The 12282-nt window shown below is 33.0% G+C and overlaps 1 protein-coding gene across 1 annotated transcript; it reads left to right on the forward strand.

Annotated features, from left to right (window-relative positions):
- The first annotated feature begins 2436 nt into the window (after positions 1-2436).
- Positions 2437-9406, forward strand: LOC133300558 (peptidyl-tRNA hydrolase, mitochondrial). The gene is made up of 9 exons (XM_061500116.1): positions 2437-2573; positions 2665-2811; positions 3006-3090; positions 3185-3252; positions 6318-6368; positions 6462-6535; positions 8354-8412; positions 8501-8577; positions 9137-9406. Exons 2-9 carry the CDS (start codon positions 2704-2706, stop codon positions 9266-9268), a joined length of 654 nt encoding a protein of 217 aa, XP_061356100.1. The 5' UTR covers positions 2437-2573; positions 2665-2703; the 3' UTR covers positions 9269-9406.
- Positions 9407-12282: the final 2876 nt, after the last annotated feature.

Raw genomic sequence — 12282 nt, forward strand, 5'->3', positions numbered from 1 at the left:
TTTATAGCCGTTGTGATCTCATTTGAAAAACTAGTCGTTTTATAGTTGATTATAGCCGTTGGGATCACTTTTGAAAAACTAGCCGTTTTATAGCCGTTGGGATATGTTTTCCAACTTGACAGCAACAACACTATTTCATATTTTGTCTATAATTTGAGTTATACATGTCAGCTTGATGTGATCTTGGTCTCGTTGGAAAGATAAAAGATAGATCTACAACTTTTATGAAGTACACAAGATCAAAATCCATCATCTTAGATACGAAAAATTATATGGAAGACAACAGCAAAATTAAGCAACAAATTTTAAGTTCAAATGTGTTCTAGCTTGCTTCCAACTACTTTTTGTGAAAGATCTTGACTTGATAAATATGTTTTGAAATTATAAAATATGTCAAAGATCTTTTCCATGGATTTTTCAAATTACTTTCAAGTATATAAAGTTTATGATTATGCAATTTGAAAAACACGTTTAATTTGAGAAAAACTTTGAGCTCATGCAATGCAATCTATCATATACCCTCACGTATATTCTAAGTCCTAAAGATATATTCTAAATATGATTTTAGACTTAACTTCGTGTCTCGTGTCTTGGATCTTTACGTGAACTTGAGGCTTTGACTTGTTGTATATGACAATACTTGACACTTTGTTGGTTTTGATCATTTGTCACCATGGTTATGATATTGAGCTTCTCTTAGATGTTGTTCATGGTTAGTTGTCTTTGATCTTGATGTTGCTCTTCTAATTATTCTTTGTTGCTCTTGATCCAATGATCTTGCCACTTTGATATGACATCACTCTTCTTGTGTGGCTACATCATACATCTTCAATATTCATATATGGTTGATGTTTTTTGCTCTTAATCAATACTCTTATCTTTTTGTTGTTGCCACTTTGTTATCATCAAAACATACCTTGTATCTACATTGTTTTCCGTAAAAATTTTGGATGAAAATATTTCCGTCGAAAGTTTTGACGAAATTTAGATTATATCAATAATTTTGACTGAACTTTTTTCGGTAAAAAATTTATGTCATTGCTTATGGCAAAATCTGGTTCCGTCTCTAATTTCGTCTTTAGTTTTGACAGAAATTTTTTGACGTATATGATTTTTATCAAAAAATTTGTCACTGTTTTTTGACGAAATATTTTTCGTCGATAAATTTTGTCGGTATTTGAGACTTTTCTAATAATGTCACATTTAAAAATGATTCGCAATTATGTAGTTTTCACATTTTAATGCTAAGGGTAGATAAGTAATTTTTAATATTTTTCCCTTCAAACCCCTCAAATTAGGGGAACTTTAATTTTAAGAAGAAGGAAAGTTTTGGAAGGTTTAGTAAAAATTCCCAATTCTTTTCCCTCATTTTTTTAAACTCACAAACAAAGGAAAGACTTTATAAAACTCTCAATTTCTTTTCCTTCTCCTCCTAAAACCAACTCCCAAACAAAGTCATTGTATCCCCTATGAACATTTCAAAATCATTATAACTATGAAAAACCAAAACCTCAAACTAACACATTATTTGACAAAGAGACCTTGAACACCATTGCATCTCTTATCTATATTAAGAGTAATATATCTCTCCTGTTGTTGGAGCGATATATCACTTCCAATAGACTCATCAAAAATTGCATAATCTTTTTTTTTTTTTTAATTATGTGAATCTCACATATTATTTGTCTCTCCATCGCCAAATATATTAATCATCAAATCTTTAAAGAGCCAACATCGCCAAATCTTCAAACTTTAAAGATTAAGTTAGAATTTTATGGCCTTTAGGTTTTGATGCTCATAGTTATACTTTTTAGGAAAAGGAAATAACTTAAAAGGGAAGCATTCCCCCTTTGTCCCCGTAAAATATCAATTTTCCCCTCTTAAAATTAAGATTGAACGGGGACAAATACACTTTTAGGCTCAAAAAAGAAATATTTTTCAATCCTTTTCCTTCCTTTTGATACTACTCTCAAGCAAGATAATAGAGTTTCGTTCCTTTTTCTTATTAATCTTCTAAAAAAAAAGGTAATTTTGTTCCATTTGCTCCTTGTCAAAATTACCGTGTTTTATGGAAAGAGAAACAAAAATTATGGTAGAAGAAAAACAAATTTTTTTAATTTAAATATTAAATAAAAATACTATTTTTTAACTAAAATTACCTTCTTTAAAGGATAAATATTTTTCTCTAAAAAAATTTATCCAAACACAAATGTTAATTTTAATATTTTTTACAGTTTTAAAAATTAAGTCGAACCGGACCGGTTCACCTAGTTGGATCGTAAATCAGTCGTGTCCATATTTTACTGTCTCATGTCTGAACCTTGAACCGCGAGTGAACCGCCTAAACCGGGAAAAATCGGATCAGACCAACAATCTTTTGAACCGGTACTGGTATTTAAGAACCAATCGGCGGTTCGTGTCCTAGGCAAACGGAAAACTGGCTTTATACGTAAAGGTTGGGATAGAGAGAGAGAGAGAAAGAGAGTCCATTTTTACAGCCACGAACTTCACCGCCGGCACCGTTGAAGACCTGAAGTAGAGGCAGATAACACAACGCTTATAGTCATAGATAGGTAATTACCAATGCATTCAATTTAGTTTAATCGTTTCGTTAATTTTAGCAGCGGGTGGATGAAACTGATTGAAATTCTCTCCGTTTTGCAGTTTGGTACCTACTGGACTGGTTTTCTAACGGCAGAGGATATGCTTAATAGGTTTAGCAAGCGTTGCTTTTGCACTGTTTCTCCTCGCCCATGGCTTTTTGTAGGGTTAGGCAACCCTGGCGACAAGTACAAAGGAACTAGACATAATGTATACTTTACCTTTTTTACTTGTTATCTTTCTTTCTGTTAGCAACTTGTTCAGTTAAGTTACAAGTTTGTTGAGTTTTAGTTACCAGCCATCAAATTGTATAAAAAGTGTTCTGTGAAGGGGTTTAGTTTAGTTAGTAATCTGAATTAGCAATTTTATGATAATTTTTGAAAATATGTTTTTGTCCAAAGCAGGTTGGCTTTGAGATGATTGATGCATTTGCGGAGTCACAGGGGATTCCTATGGACACAGTTCATTCCAAAGCCATCTTTGGAAAAGGTTTGTCTGCTGCATTTAATAATATTTATCTTTTCAGTTTCTCTTTCAATGTTTGTTGTAATTCATGAATTTTAGGCAAGGTAATCTGTTACAGGTTTTGTTGGTGAAGTTCCTGTTTTCCTTGCAAAGCCTCAAACTTATATGAATCTGAGTGGTGAATCGGTAAGGAATTAAGATATTCTACCTTTTTCTTTCTCTTCTTATGCTTTTATATGTTGAGGAATCCAAGTGTGAATGATTGAGTGAAAAAGGTCCCACATTGGTTAAGAATGGACTAAGTGAGCACCATATAAGTGGAAGGACCCATGCACCTAATGCCTTAAGGTTTTGGGTTTGATTGTGGTGTTCCGAGCCCACTTAATGTTGCTGCTCACTTGGCCCATGGTTAGCGGTCTCTCCCCGCCAGAGCTCCCCGTGCATGGCCCAACACTATAAATATCTGCTTTAGTTTCTAGAAGTTGGGCCATTAAAACTTTTGTCACTTGCCGCTGGCAAATATGTCTTAACCTATGATTTCCTTTCATTATACATTCGGTTGCTTGATTCAATAATATACTTTGAGGGGTAGTTGTTCTGGTTAGCACTTTGATATTTACTCTTAATGAGTTTTTTTCTTTTTCCTTTTTCCCCCCCTTCTTGTTCTTGTTTGGGTTATCTAGCAATTAAGAAAGATTCTAAATTTAAGAACTTCAAATCCTAGTTAATATATCTCTGAGGCATGGTTCTATCAATGGAAGCTTGTACCTGTAAAAAGCTCAATTGTTTTAATAAATAATTGAAAAGTACCTGGTTATCTAGATTTTTTTTCTTGCAAATATGAAGAGCTTTTCATGTTTTAGCTTTTGATTTGTCAGCAATAGAGAGTATTTATCCTGTGAATCATACATGATTTACAGTGAAGGAAGTACTAATACTTTAAAATGTCTATTGTATCAGTGTCGGATGCATATTCATATTGGATACTCCTCATAACATCATTGGGTATTGCTAGCCTGCATCCTGTAATTTTTTTTTTTTACCAATATGGTATCATAAGATTTTGATAAAAGCTTATTGTATCTAGAATGACTAGTACTGAAAATAAAAAAACTATTTTCTTCATTTTCCCCCTCAATCATGGAATGACCCAACTATTTTTTTATTTATTTATGATGTCTTATGATGGTTTTATATGTTTTATGGGATTATACATCTAATTTCTGATATATATGTTATGTTGTATACTTGTATTTTGCCATACCCATTTTTTAGTTTTTTGGGAATTGTCATATCCATAATTATTAATCGCGTCGCTATAGAGCGCAATTTCGCATCAATAGCAGAGGTACATCCAATACAACATAGTATTTAGTTTTTCTTTTGGATATCACATTTTATTACTTGATTTTATGTACTGATATATGGTCATGAAATTTTTTATTTCTCTCAAATCCCATACATGAATGTCTTACGCTGACATAATTATCTGGGCGCGGTGTGTGTAAAATCTTCTCCTTCATATCATCAAATCTGGTAATGTAATCTTTATTCTTCATATTGATCATTCTGATTTGTATCTTCCTCTGTGATCTCGATCCTTGTCCTTGTTTATGACTGTGCACTGGAAAATCAACCTATAGGTTTCTTGGCATCATCATGTTTGTGGGACATAGATAGCAATGCACCAGAAAGGTTCCATTCTATATTTAAGGGATACGGTTCATTAACTCCCTCCGCTTTTACCCTTTATGAAATATACCTACCTTGAGATATTTCAGAGATCTCTTGATCATTTTGTGACTACATTTGTTAGTTAAGTTTTCTAGAATATTTCAAATAAAATGAGGGAGCTTAGATCATTTAATGATAATGTTTAGGCTGCCAAGATCCCGCAGAACACAGAAATAGTCCTTGTAGGAGGTTATCTATTAATGCTGGTTCTGGAAAGGGAATTTTGCTTTCTCCTGAAGTTGAATAGCTGAAACCTTTTCGCCAAATTGAGAGGGCATTGTCTGAGGAAATTATTTTTATTAGGCCCATAGGAAATGTGAGTTATTGGTACAATCACTTCTTGATTCAATGGAGATAAAGTTTGTTAATCTGTTGGGTAAGGAACAAAGGGTGTTTTTTTGGCCAAATTCCTATAGTACTAAGATGAAGAAGGTAGAAAAGGAACTTCCGAGATTAGTTACAACAGTAAATTATGGAGGACCTAACAGAATTAGAAGGCTTAATTAGGTTCTTTTGAAGCTTTGAAGTTGTCTTAGTTTTGTTTTGTGTATATTTTAGTATTAGATTATCCCTTTTGTTGCTACTTGCTAGTGTTTTGAAGGAGGGAGTTTCCTGGGAGAGTTTTGGGGCAGTTATGGTGGTTTACTTTTCTGTTTTGTCTATTGGTTGTGCATATTTTGTAGTTTTCTAAGGGGGTTTTTACTTTTTGTGTTCCTTCACCTATGTGGTTTCACTAATTTTTTAAATTTATTTTAATACATGGGAGAAAGGTTATAGTCATTCTGGAAAAGAATGAATTAAGACTTCGTGGTTTTCATACTATTAGTTCAAATTGGAGACAATTGAAGAGAATAAGAAAGTGCTATGGAAAGGTAGCTTTTTACAGATCTACTGTGGATTAGTAATTCTTGTGTCAAATAGAGGTCCTTTGTGGTTGCGTAGCTGCTCCCCTCTTTTCATACAAAATCCAAGGAGAAGAGGAAAAAGAAAATTGAAGATAGTTCTATGATAAATAATTATGGGTTGAAAGATGGCCATCCTAGCTGATTGTGATGGGCTAGGACAGTGGACCCAAGGAATCAATTACAGGAGAGATAAATTGTCTAACAAATTGGTGGAGGGTGGGATATATAACGCGTAGGAATGTGGGGTGTTGGGGGAAAATTTATGGTAAACAGTGGGAAAGGGAATTGGGAGGAGAGGTCCTCTAGGTAGTGTTTTCTTCCATTTCTGTAAGGTTGTTTACAGCCAATCTTTTTTCTTTTTCTTTTTTTAGGTTCCATCAGATTGCTTATATCTTTGCTGTCTGGATTTACTGGTTTTATTTGTATTTGAAGTTCTGAGTTTTTGGTGGGGTCATAAGGTTGTATACTAATATCGATTCCACGGAAGGTTTCTATTTTTGAAGTAGTATACTACAGGTTTCATTTGCATGTATTGTTGATGTTTAGTTTACATATGAAGTCTTGTGCTGATTGCCAATTTATGTTATACTATGTTTCTTCATTTTACTGCAGGCAGGACCATTGGCTGCTTATTACAAACTACCTCTTAATCATGTGCTCGTGGTAAGTTATTCCATATGCTATACCTTCTCTTTCAAGCATCTAATTTGTGATGGGTGCGTTGTTCTTTAATTAATTAACTTTTTTTGGTTGTAGTTCCATGATGACATGAACTTGCCATGTGGGGTGCTTCGTCTCCACGACAAAGGGGGTCATGGAAGCCACAAAGGGTACAGCATTATATGCTATTTGTCAAGCAAGTTTAACGTTGTCAGCCTGCATAAGCTTTTTTGACAATTATTGTTTACATTGACCATAAGAAACTTATTACCTTATACAAGTACCTACTCCTCTAGAGATATTATGGTCTTTTACACATTAGATTATGTAACTTACTAATTCCAGAACCCAATAAATATCTGTGTTGAAATCTAACATGCAGATGTCATTGGATTCATAAGCCAACAGCCAACATTTTGGAAGTCAATGCTACCTTTTGTTATGATGGTGATCTGGATGAATCTAGGAATGTGTTGTAAATCAAATGGGATATATATAGTGATACAGATAGCCTATGCTTTTGTATGATTGGCAATACAATCTCATACAATTATTTAGATATTTATTAGTGTCCTGATTTGAGTTGCATCATGGGTTTAGGTTTGAGGGATAAAATCCCATTACTTATAAAAAATTTCCCTTGATCTTACATATATCAGATTGTGTTTTCCATCTTAGTCTCTGCCTCATCTGAATAGTTCATCTTTTTTCATTTATTCTTTGATGCAATTTTCTTTAGCCTCTTGCAGTGAAAGGCATCTCGTGCTTGTACTGCTGTCACATGTTGATCAGCTATTTTGTTGTCCCATTTAATTGTTGCCTTATCAAGCATTTTGCAATCCTTGTTTTCTTCTAAATGTACTTGTTTTTCAGCAACTTTAGCATGTTATCCAAGTCTCATTTTTTTGTTCCGCAGATCAGATTTTGAGGCCTTTTCCTCCTTAAGTAATTCGATTTTAGCTTGTGGCTCTTTTGGATCCTTGTCCTTTGTTATTGTAAAACTTTTACTGGGCTATCTGCATTACACTGGGAGATAGACTAGAAAGAAGAGAGAATTAGTTAGTAATGAGTCAATCATGAAAGTTACTTATTTGAAACATGCATTGGATGTAGGGATTGCGGTTGATACTGAAAAAAGGTTTTGGTTCTGGTCCTATCATTGAAAGTTGTTAGTGGTGTACTTACTGCTAGACATTTTGGTCCCTCCCCTTCCCTTCCTCACCCCAGCCTCCCGTCAGTTTTATGCTTGTACCTAAATTCTCAAAGGTATGTTCCAGTTCATCTGGAGATGAGCAACAGCTTGTTCTGACATTTATGGTTGCTATCCAATTGTGTATTGGTACTGTGGAAAATGTCTTCTTTGTCCGTTTAAAGTATTGAAAAATCTGTTATGATTGCAATGTTAAATTATTTAAATTCTATACCCGATTTGACTTTTAATAAGCAAGCTTCTGTGCATGAACACATGAGTTATCCTTAACTCCAACTATGGCTATTTGGAGTCAAAATGGTCGGAAAATGCATACCCTGAAGAGAAATTTTCATATCAACAACCCCCTCCCCCTCTCCAATTACTTAAAAAGAAATTTGTATCTGCTCTAAATAGTGGATGGCTATCTTTCAGCAAATGAACTGAACAGTCCATTAGGTTTTTTTATGGAAACTTAATCTCATAGTGTTCGTAGTCTTTCTTTATCTATTCATAGTGGACATATAGCTTCACCAGTAGCGATTACTATTTCGTTTGTCAAGGGGCTATACTGCTTCACTGTTTTAGGGTGAAAAGGAAAATTGATTTTTTGAAGTAGCTGAAGTAAAGAAGCAGGTGTTTATAATCAAACCTTATTGTTTATGGAATGAGTTGTGCTGGAAGATGAGTTCATGAAATATATTTTGCATCTTTTCAGCTCTGATTTTTTCTAGTCAAGTGCTTCTCCCAAGTACTACTACTCATCTCGTGCTCTGCTCTCTGCTTCTCACTGAACCAGGCTGAAGAGTGTGATCTGTCACTTCAGAGGAAATAGAGAATTTCCTCGGCTAAGAATTGGTTAGTACTTTTGTTGTGAATAATTTGTTCTTTCCCTACTTTTTAGATTATTAATGTCATTATTATTTTCAATTTGTTTTGTTGTTAGGGATTGGGAAGCCTCCTGGGCAAATGGATCCTAAAGCATTTTTGCTTCAAAAGTTTAATGTAACAGCTAGGCAACGAGTAAGTTATTGGTTTACTGTTAAATGCACTTTTGGTTCTTCTGGTGTAATGAAAGTTTCAATTTGGATCCCATGGTTCATATTGCGACAATGTTGCTCATGTTTTCTACTCAGTGCAATTTGAATCCAATTATTTATGGCGGTTCAAATATAACTGGAAAATGATGAGTCGGCATTGTGGTGATGTGGTGCCAAGGGTGGATGTTGTGTGGCGGCACTATGGAGTGACAAGTGACAAATATGATAGTGGTTACTTGCCATGTTAGTGCGATGTCATATAAATATGCCAGCTGACGTCTGCATTTTGGTGTCTCTTTATTGATTGAATATAAATGTACTGGTTTGGGAGCCATAGTAATTAATAGCATGTAATATGTGTAGAGCACTACTATGAAACACACTACGCCACTTTTATTGGGTATCGGCTATCATGTGATGAGCTTTTGGCAAGTGCTATTTGCGCATTTTTACATCACGCTACATGCATTATATGGAATGCAAGTTACAAAAATCTTCCTCTTCTCTTCAGCTTTTCTTCTCTTTTCTTTCCTGTCGGACAGATTGACGAGGCCTTGCAAGAAGGGGTTGATGCCTTGAAGATCGTTTTATCTAAAGGTTTGGCAGAGAGTGCAAAAAGGTTCAACAAAGAGCAAAAGTATAAGCACTTAAGAGTGCAGACATTACCAGTTTGATAGGATTCAATGATGGCAAGTTGCATTTTAAGTATGATTAGTTCTTCGCTTTTTAGGTTGCAATAGATTGCCTGAATGAATACCTATGGATGTGTAAAACTTAACGATGGGAAATGGGCTGAATTTTGTAAACATTACTGAGGTATATATAATTTTTTAAATGGTTTTTGACCAGCTTTTTTCCATCTTGATTTGTTTTAATTTGGATATTGTCTTTGTAAGGATATGTGCAAATGTGTATACTCGAGTGCATGCGGGTGGGATAACTGGTGAAATGTGGCTAGGGTGTAGTCGTGTAGAAATTGGTAAAAGGGTCATCTTTCAAACTGGCACGTACCTTTAGCCACGGGGAAAATTGTTGTTATTGCTAATCGTTGATGCGCTGTATGGCATGATTCATGAAGTAGGTAGGAAATGTGACATGCAGTTGAGCTAAAGAGGGATAGTTAATTTTCTCCACAAAAAAAGAGAGGGATAGTTAATATATTCGACTCGGAAGTATGTGGAAAACCAAATTCATGTTCATTAGATGTGACTTGATGTAGAAGATAGATATAGAAGGTGTAATTTTGAAAATTAAGTTTCTACGTACAAATGGAGGGGTAATAAAAATGTAAATTGCAAAAATAACACGAAGCGTAATATTTTTATTATTTAAGATCAAGAAATAAATTTTTTTTATATATATATATATATATATATATATATATATATATATTACATAAGTCACTACTTAAAATTTAATGAACAACTTCATATTTAAAGATATAAGTCATAATTATATAAGATATAAGTTCAAAAATATAAAAATAGTTTAATAACTCTTATAATTAAGTTCTAAAATATCAAAAGAATAAAATTTAACAACTCCTAAATTATATCAGTTGATTCAGGAGAATGATCCGTTTACAATTTTTTTATAAATTATACTATATACTCACGGAAGTACATAGTGTAACTTTGTGTACTTCCGGAAATACATAGTATAGTTTGTAAACAAAAACTTGTAAATATAACCCTCCCCATTGATTCAAATCAAACACATTATCTTGCATTAGTTGTATGTCCTGAATATTCTCATCTTCTCTTGCTTCTATAACAAGTTCATTTGCAATAAAATATAATAGATTGATTCAAAACTCACCTCAGCTTGGTACTCAAATTTTTCATTTTCTATGTAACAGCAACCTTGCGTGAGGTTTTTTTTTAAAAAAAAAAAAAAAAAAGGGGGTTATGAGTTAAAAGTTGACATGATTCAGTGTGTTTTTTTTTATATATAAGATCCGTTCAATTTTTTAATTTAAGTAAAAAACGTAGAAACTTGCGTTTCTACTTTTTTTATATTTTTACATTGCATTTTTACCAATTTTTATTGAATAGAATTTTTATTTACGTTTTGACATATTATTTTAGTAAAAATGTAAAACCGTAAATTTTTATATTTTTACATTAATTTTTTTTTAAAAAAAAAAACAAAAAAAAAAACGAGGATTTGAAGAGAATCGAACCTATCACGTCAATATCATATCTAAGTCTTAAATATTTGTACAAGTTTCAGATCTAATTTCTTCTTAATCTCTTATCTTGACTTTTCGAGATCTTTTTCTGACCTAAACGTTAAGTCGAGTTGGGAGTGAATTATCTTGTATTAAAACTTATGTAAAAATATATATATTTATTAAAATTAAATAGGTATGGTTTAATTAAAATTTGTAAAATGAGATAAATATAAAAATTTCACATGAATAAATCTATATGACTAGATTTAAATTGAATCTATTATTACATAAAACAATGTATTTATTCATGTTAGTTTAACGAGCTGAATATTCATAAGCTCAAGCTTAATTTAGTTAAAACTGAACTTGACGTCCCTGGAATTGATCCACTTGGTTTCATATTTTATCATTGGGTTTGTGTTTTCTAAAGTTACTTTAGATAACTTTATCTAATGTTCATCAAAACGACGTCGTTTTGGGGCGGAAATCATGGTGTTTTTGTAATCTTAATTTATTTCAGGGTTATAATAGTCTTTATCATTCTAATTTTTTTAATTTTTCAACCCAAAACAACGTCGTTTTGATGAACATTAGATAAAGTTATTTAAAATAACATTAAATACTTTTTTCCTTTTATCATTTAGCATAACATTATGGGCCGAAAAAGAGAGTAAAGAGTTTATAGCAGCCTGCTGTTCTGAAATCCGACCATCGTGCTGGAAAATTCAGAAGCTGTTTTTCAACAATGGATTGAGTAAATTTCCATGTGCTTCCACGTCCCACAGGGGACCTTATTTGCAAAATAAAAAGCAAAAATGACAGGTCTGATTTTCCGTAGTACCATATGCTGGCTTTGTACTTCATGTTCTATGTATTTATGTTTAGGATTCCTCAGCAGTAATGGTTCATTAATGATGAAATACGATATATATATTAAATAGATGGCATGATGTTTTATGAGATAGTGCATGCAGATCCTTAGGCATTTTCATTTTTTTTTTCTCCATTTTCAAAGTATTATTTTGGATGAAAATGATCACATGGGAACCATTCTAGGGAGTAGGGAGTATGAAAAATATTTTTATTTTAAATGAAACAACTAACTCTTCATAATATTAATAAACTGTGTGAGTTGATCCAGCCCATGCAATTATGAAAGTTTAATTAATGCCTATAGTTATCCGATAGGGAATTAGGGATGGTACAATATTGGTTGGTGGTTTGTGCATGAATCATGAACGCCAGCTTGCTCATTTGGCAGGTTTATTTATATATAGTTGACCCTATCTTGTGACTTGTGAGCTTTGATCATAAATCACTTCCTACCTACTAATGTGATTTCTAACAAACCTTTTGAGATAATTAATAGGTATAAATGTCAAACAATGAACTTGTTGGGATCTAGGGTTAAATTAATTTTATACTTTGGTCAAATTTCGGAGTTCTTTAGTGGCGTATGGGCTTCGTCGCAAATTGACTACTCTTACTAACAAATCAATGAAAGATCACATGCTG

The sequence above is a fragment of the Gastrolobium bilobum genome, unplaced genomic scaffold, assembly GCF_033153095.1.
Source record: "Gastrolobium bilobum isolate Gb01-03AN ecotype WA unplaced genomic scaffold, APGP_CSIRO_Gbil_v1 utg22006, whole genome shotgun sequence".
Classification (NCBI taxonomy): domain Eukaryota; kingdom Viridiplantae; phylum Streptophyta; class Magnoliopsida; order Fabales; family Fabaceae; genus Gastrolobium; species Gastrolobium bilobum.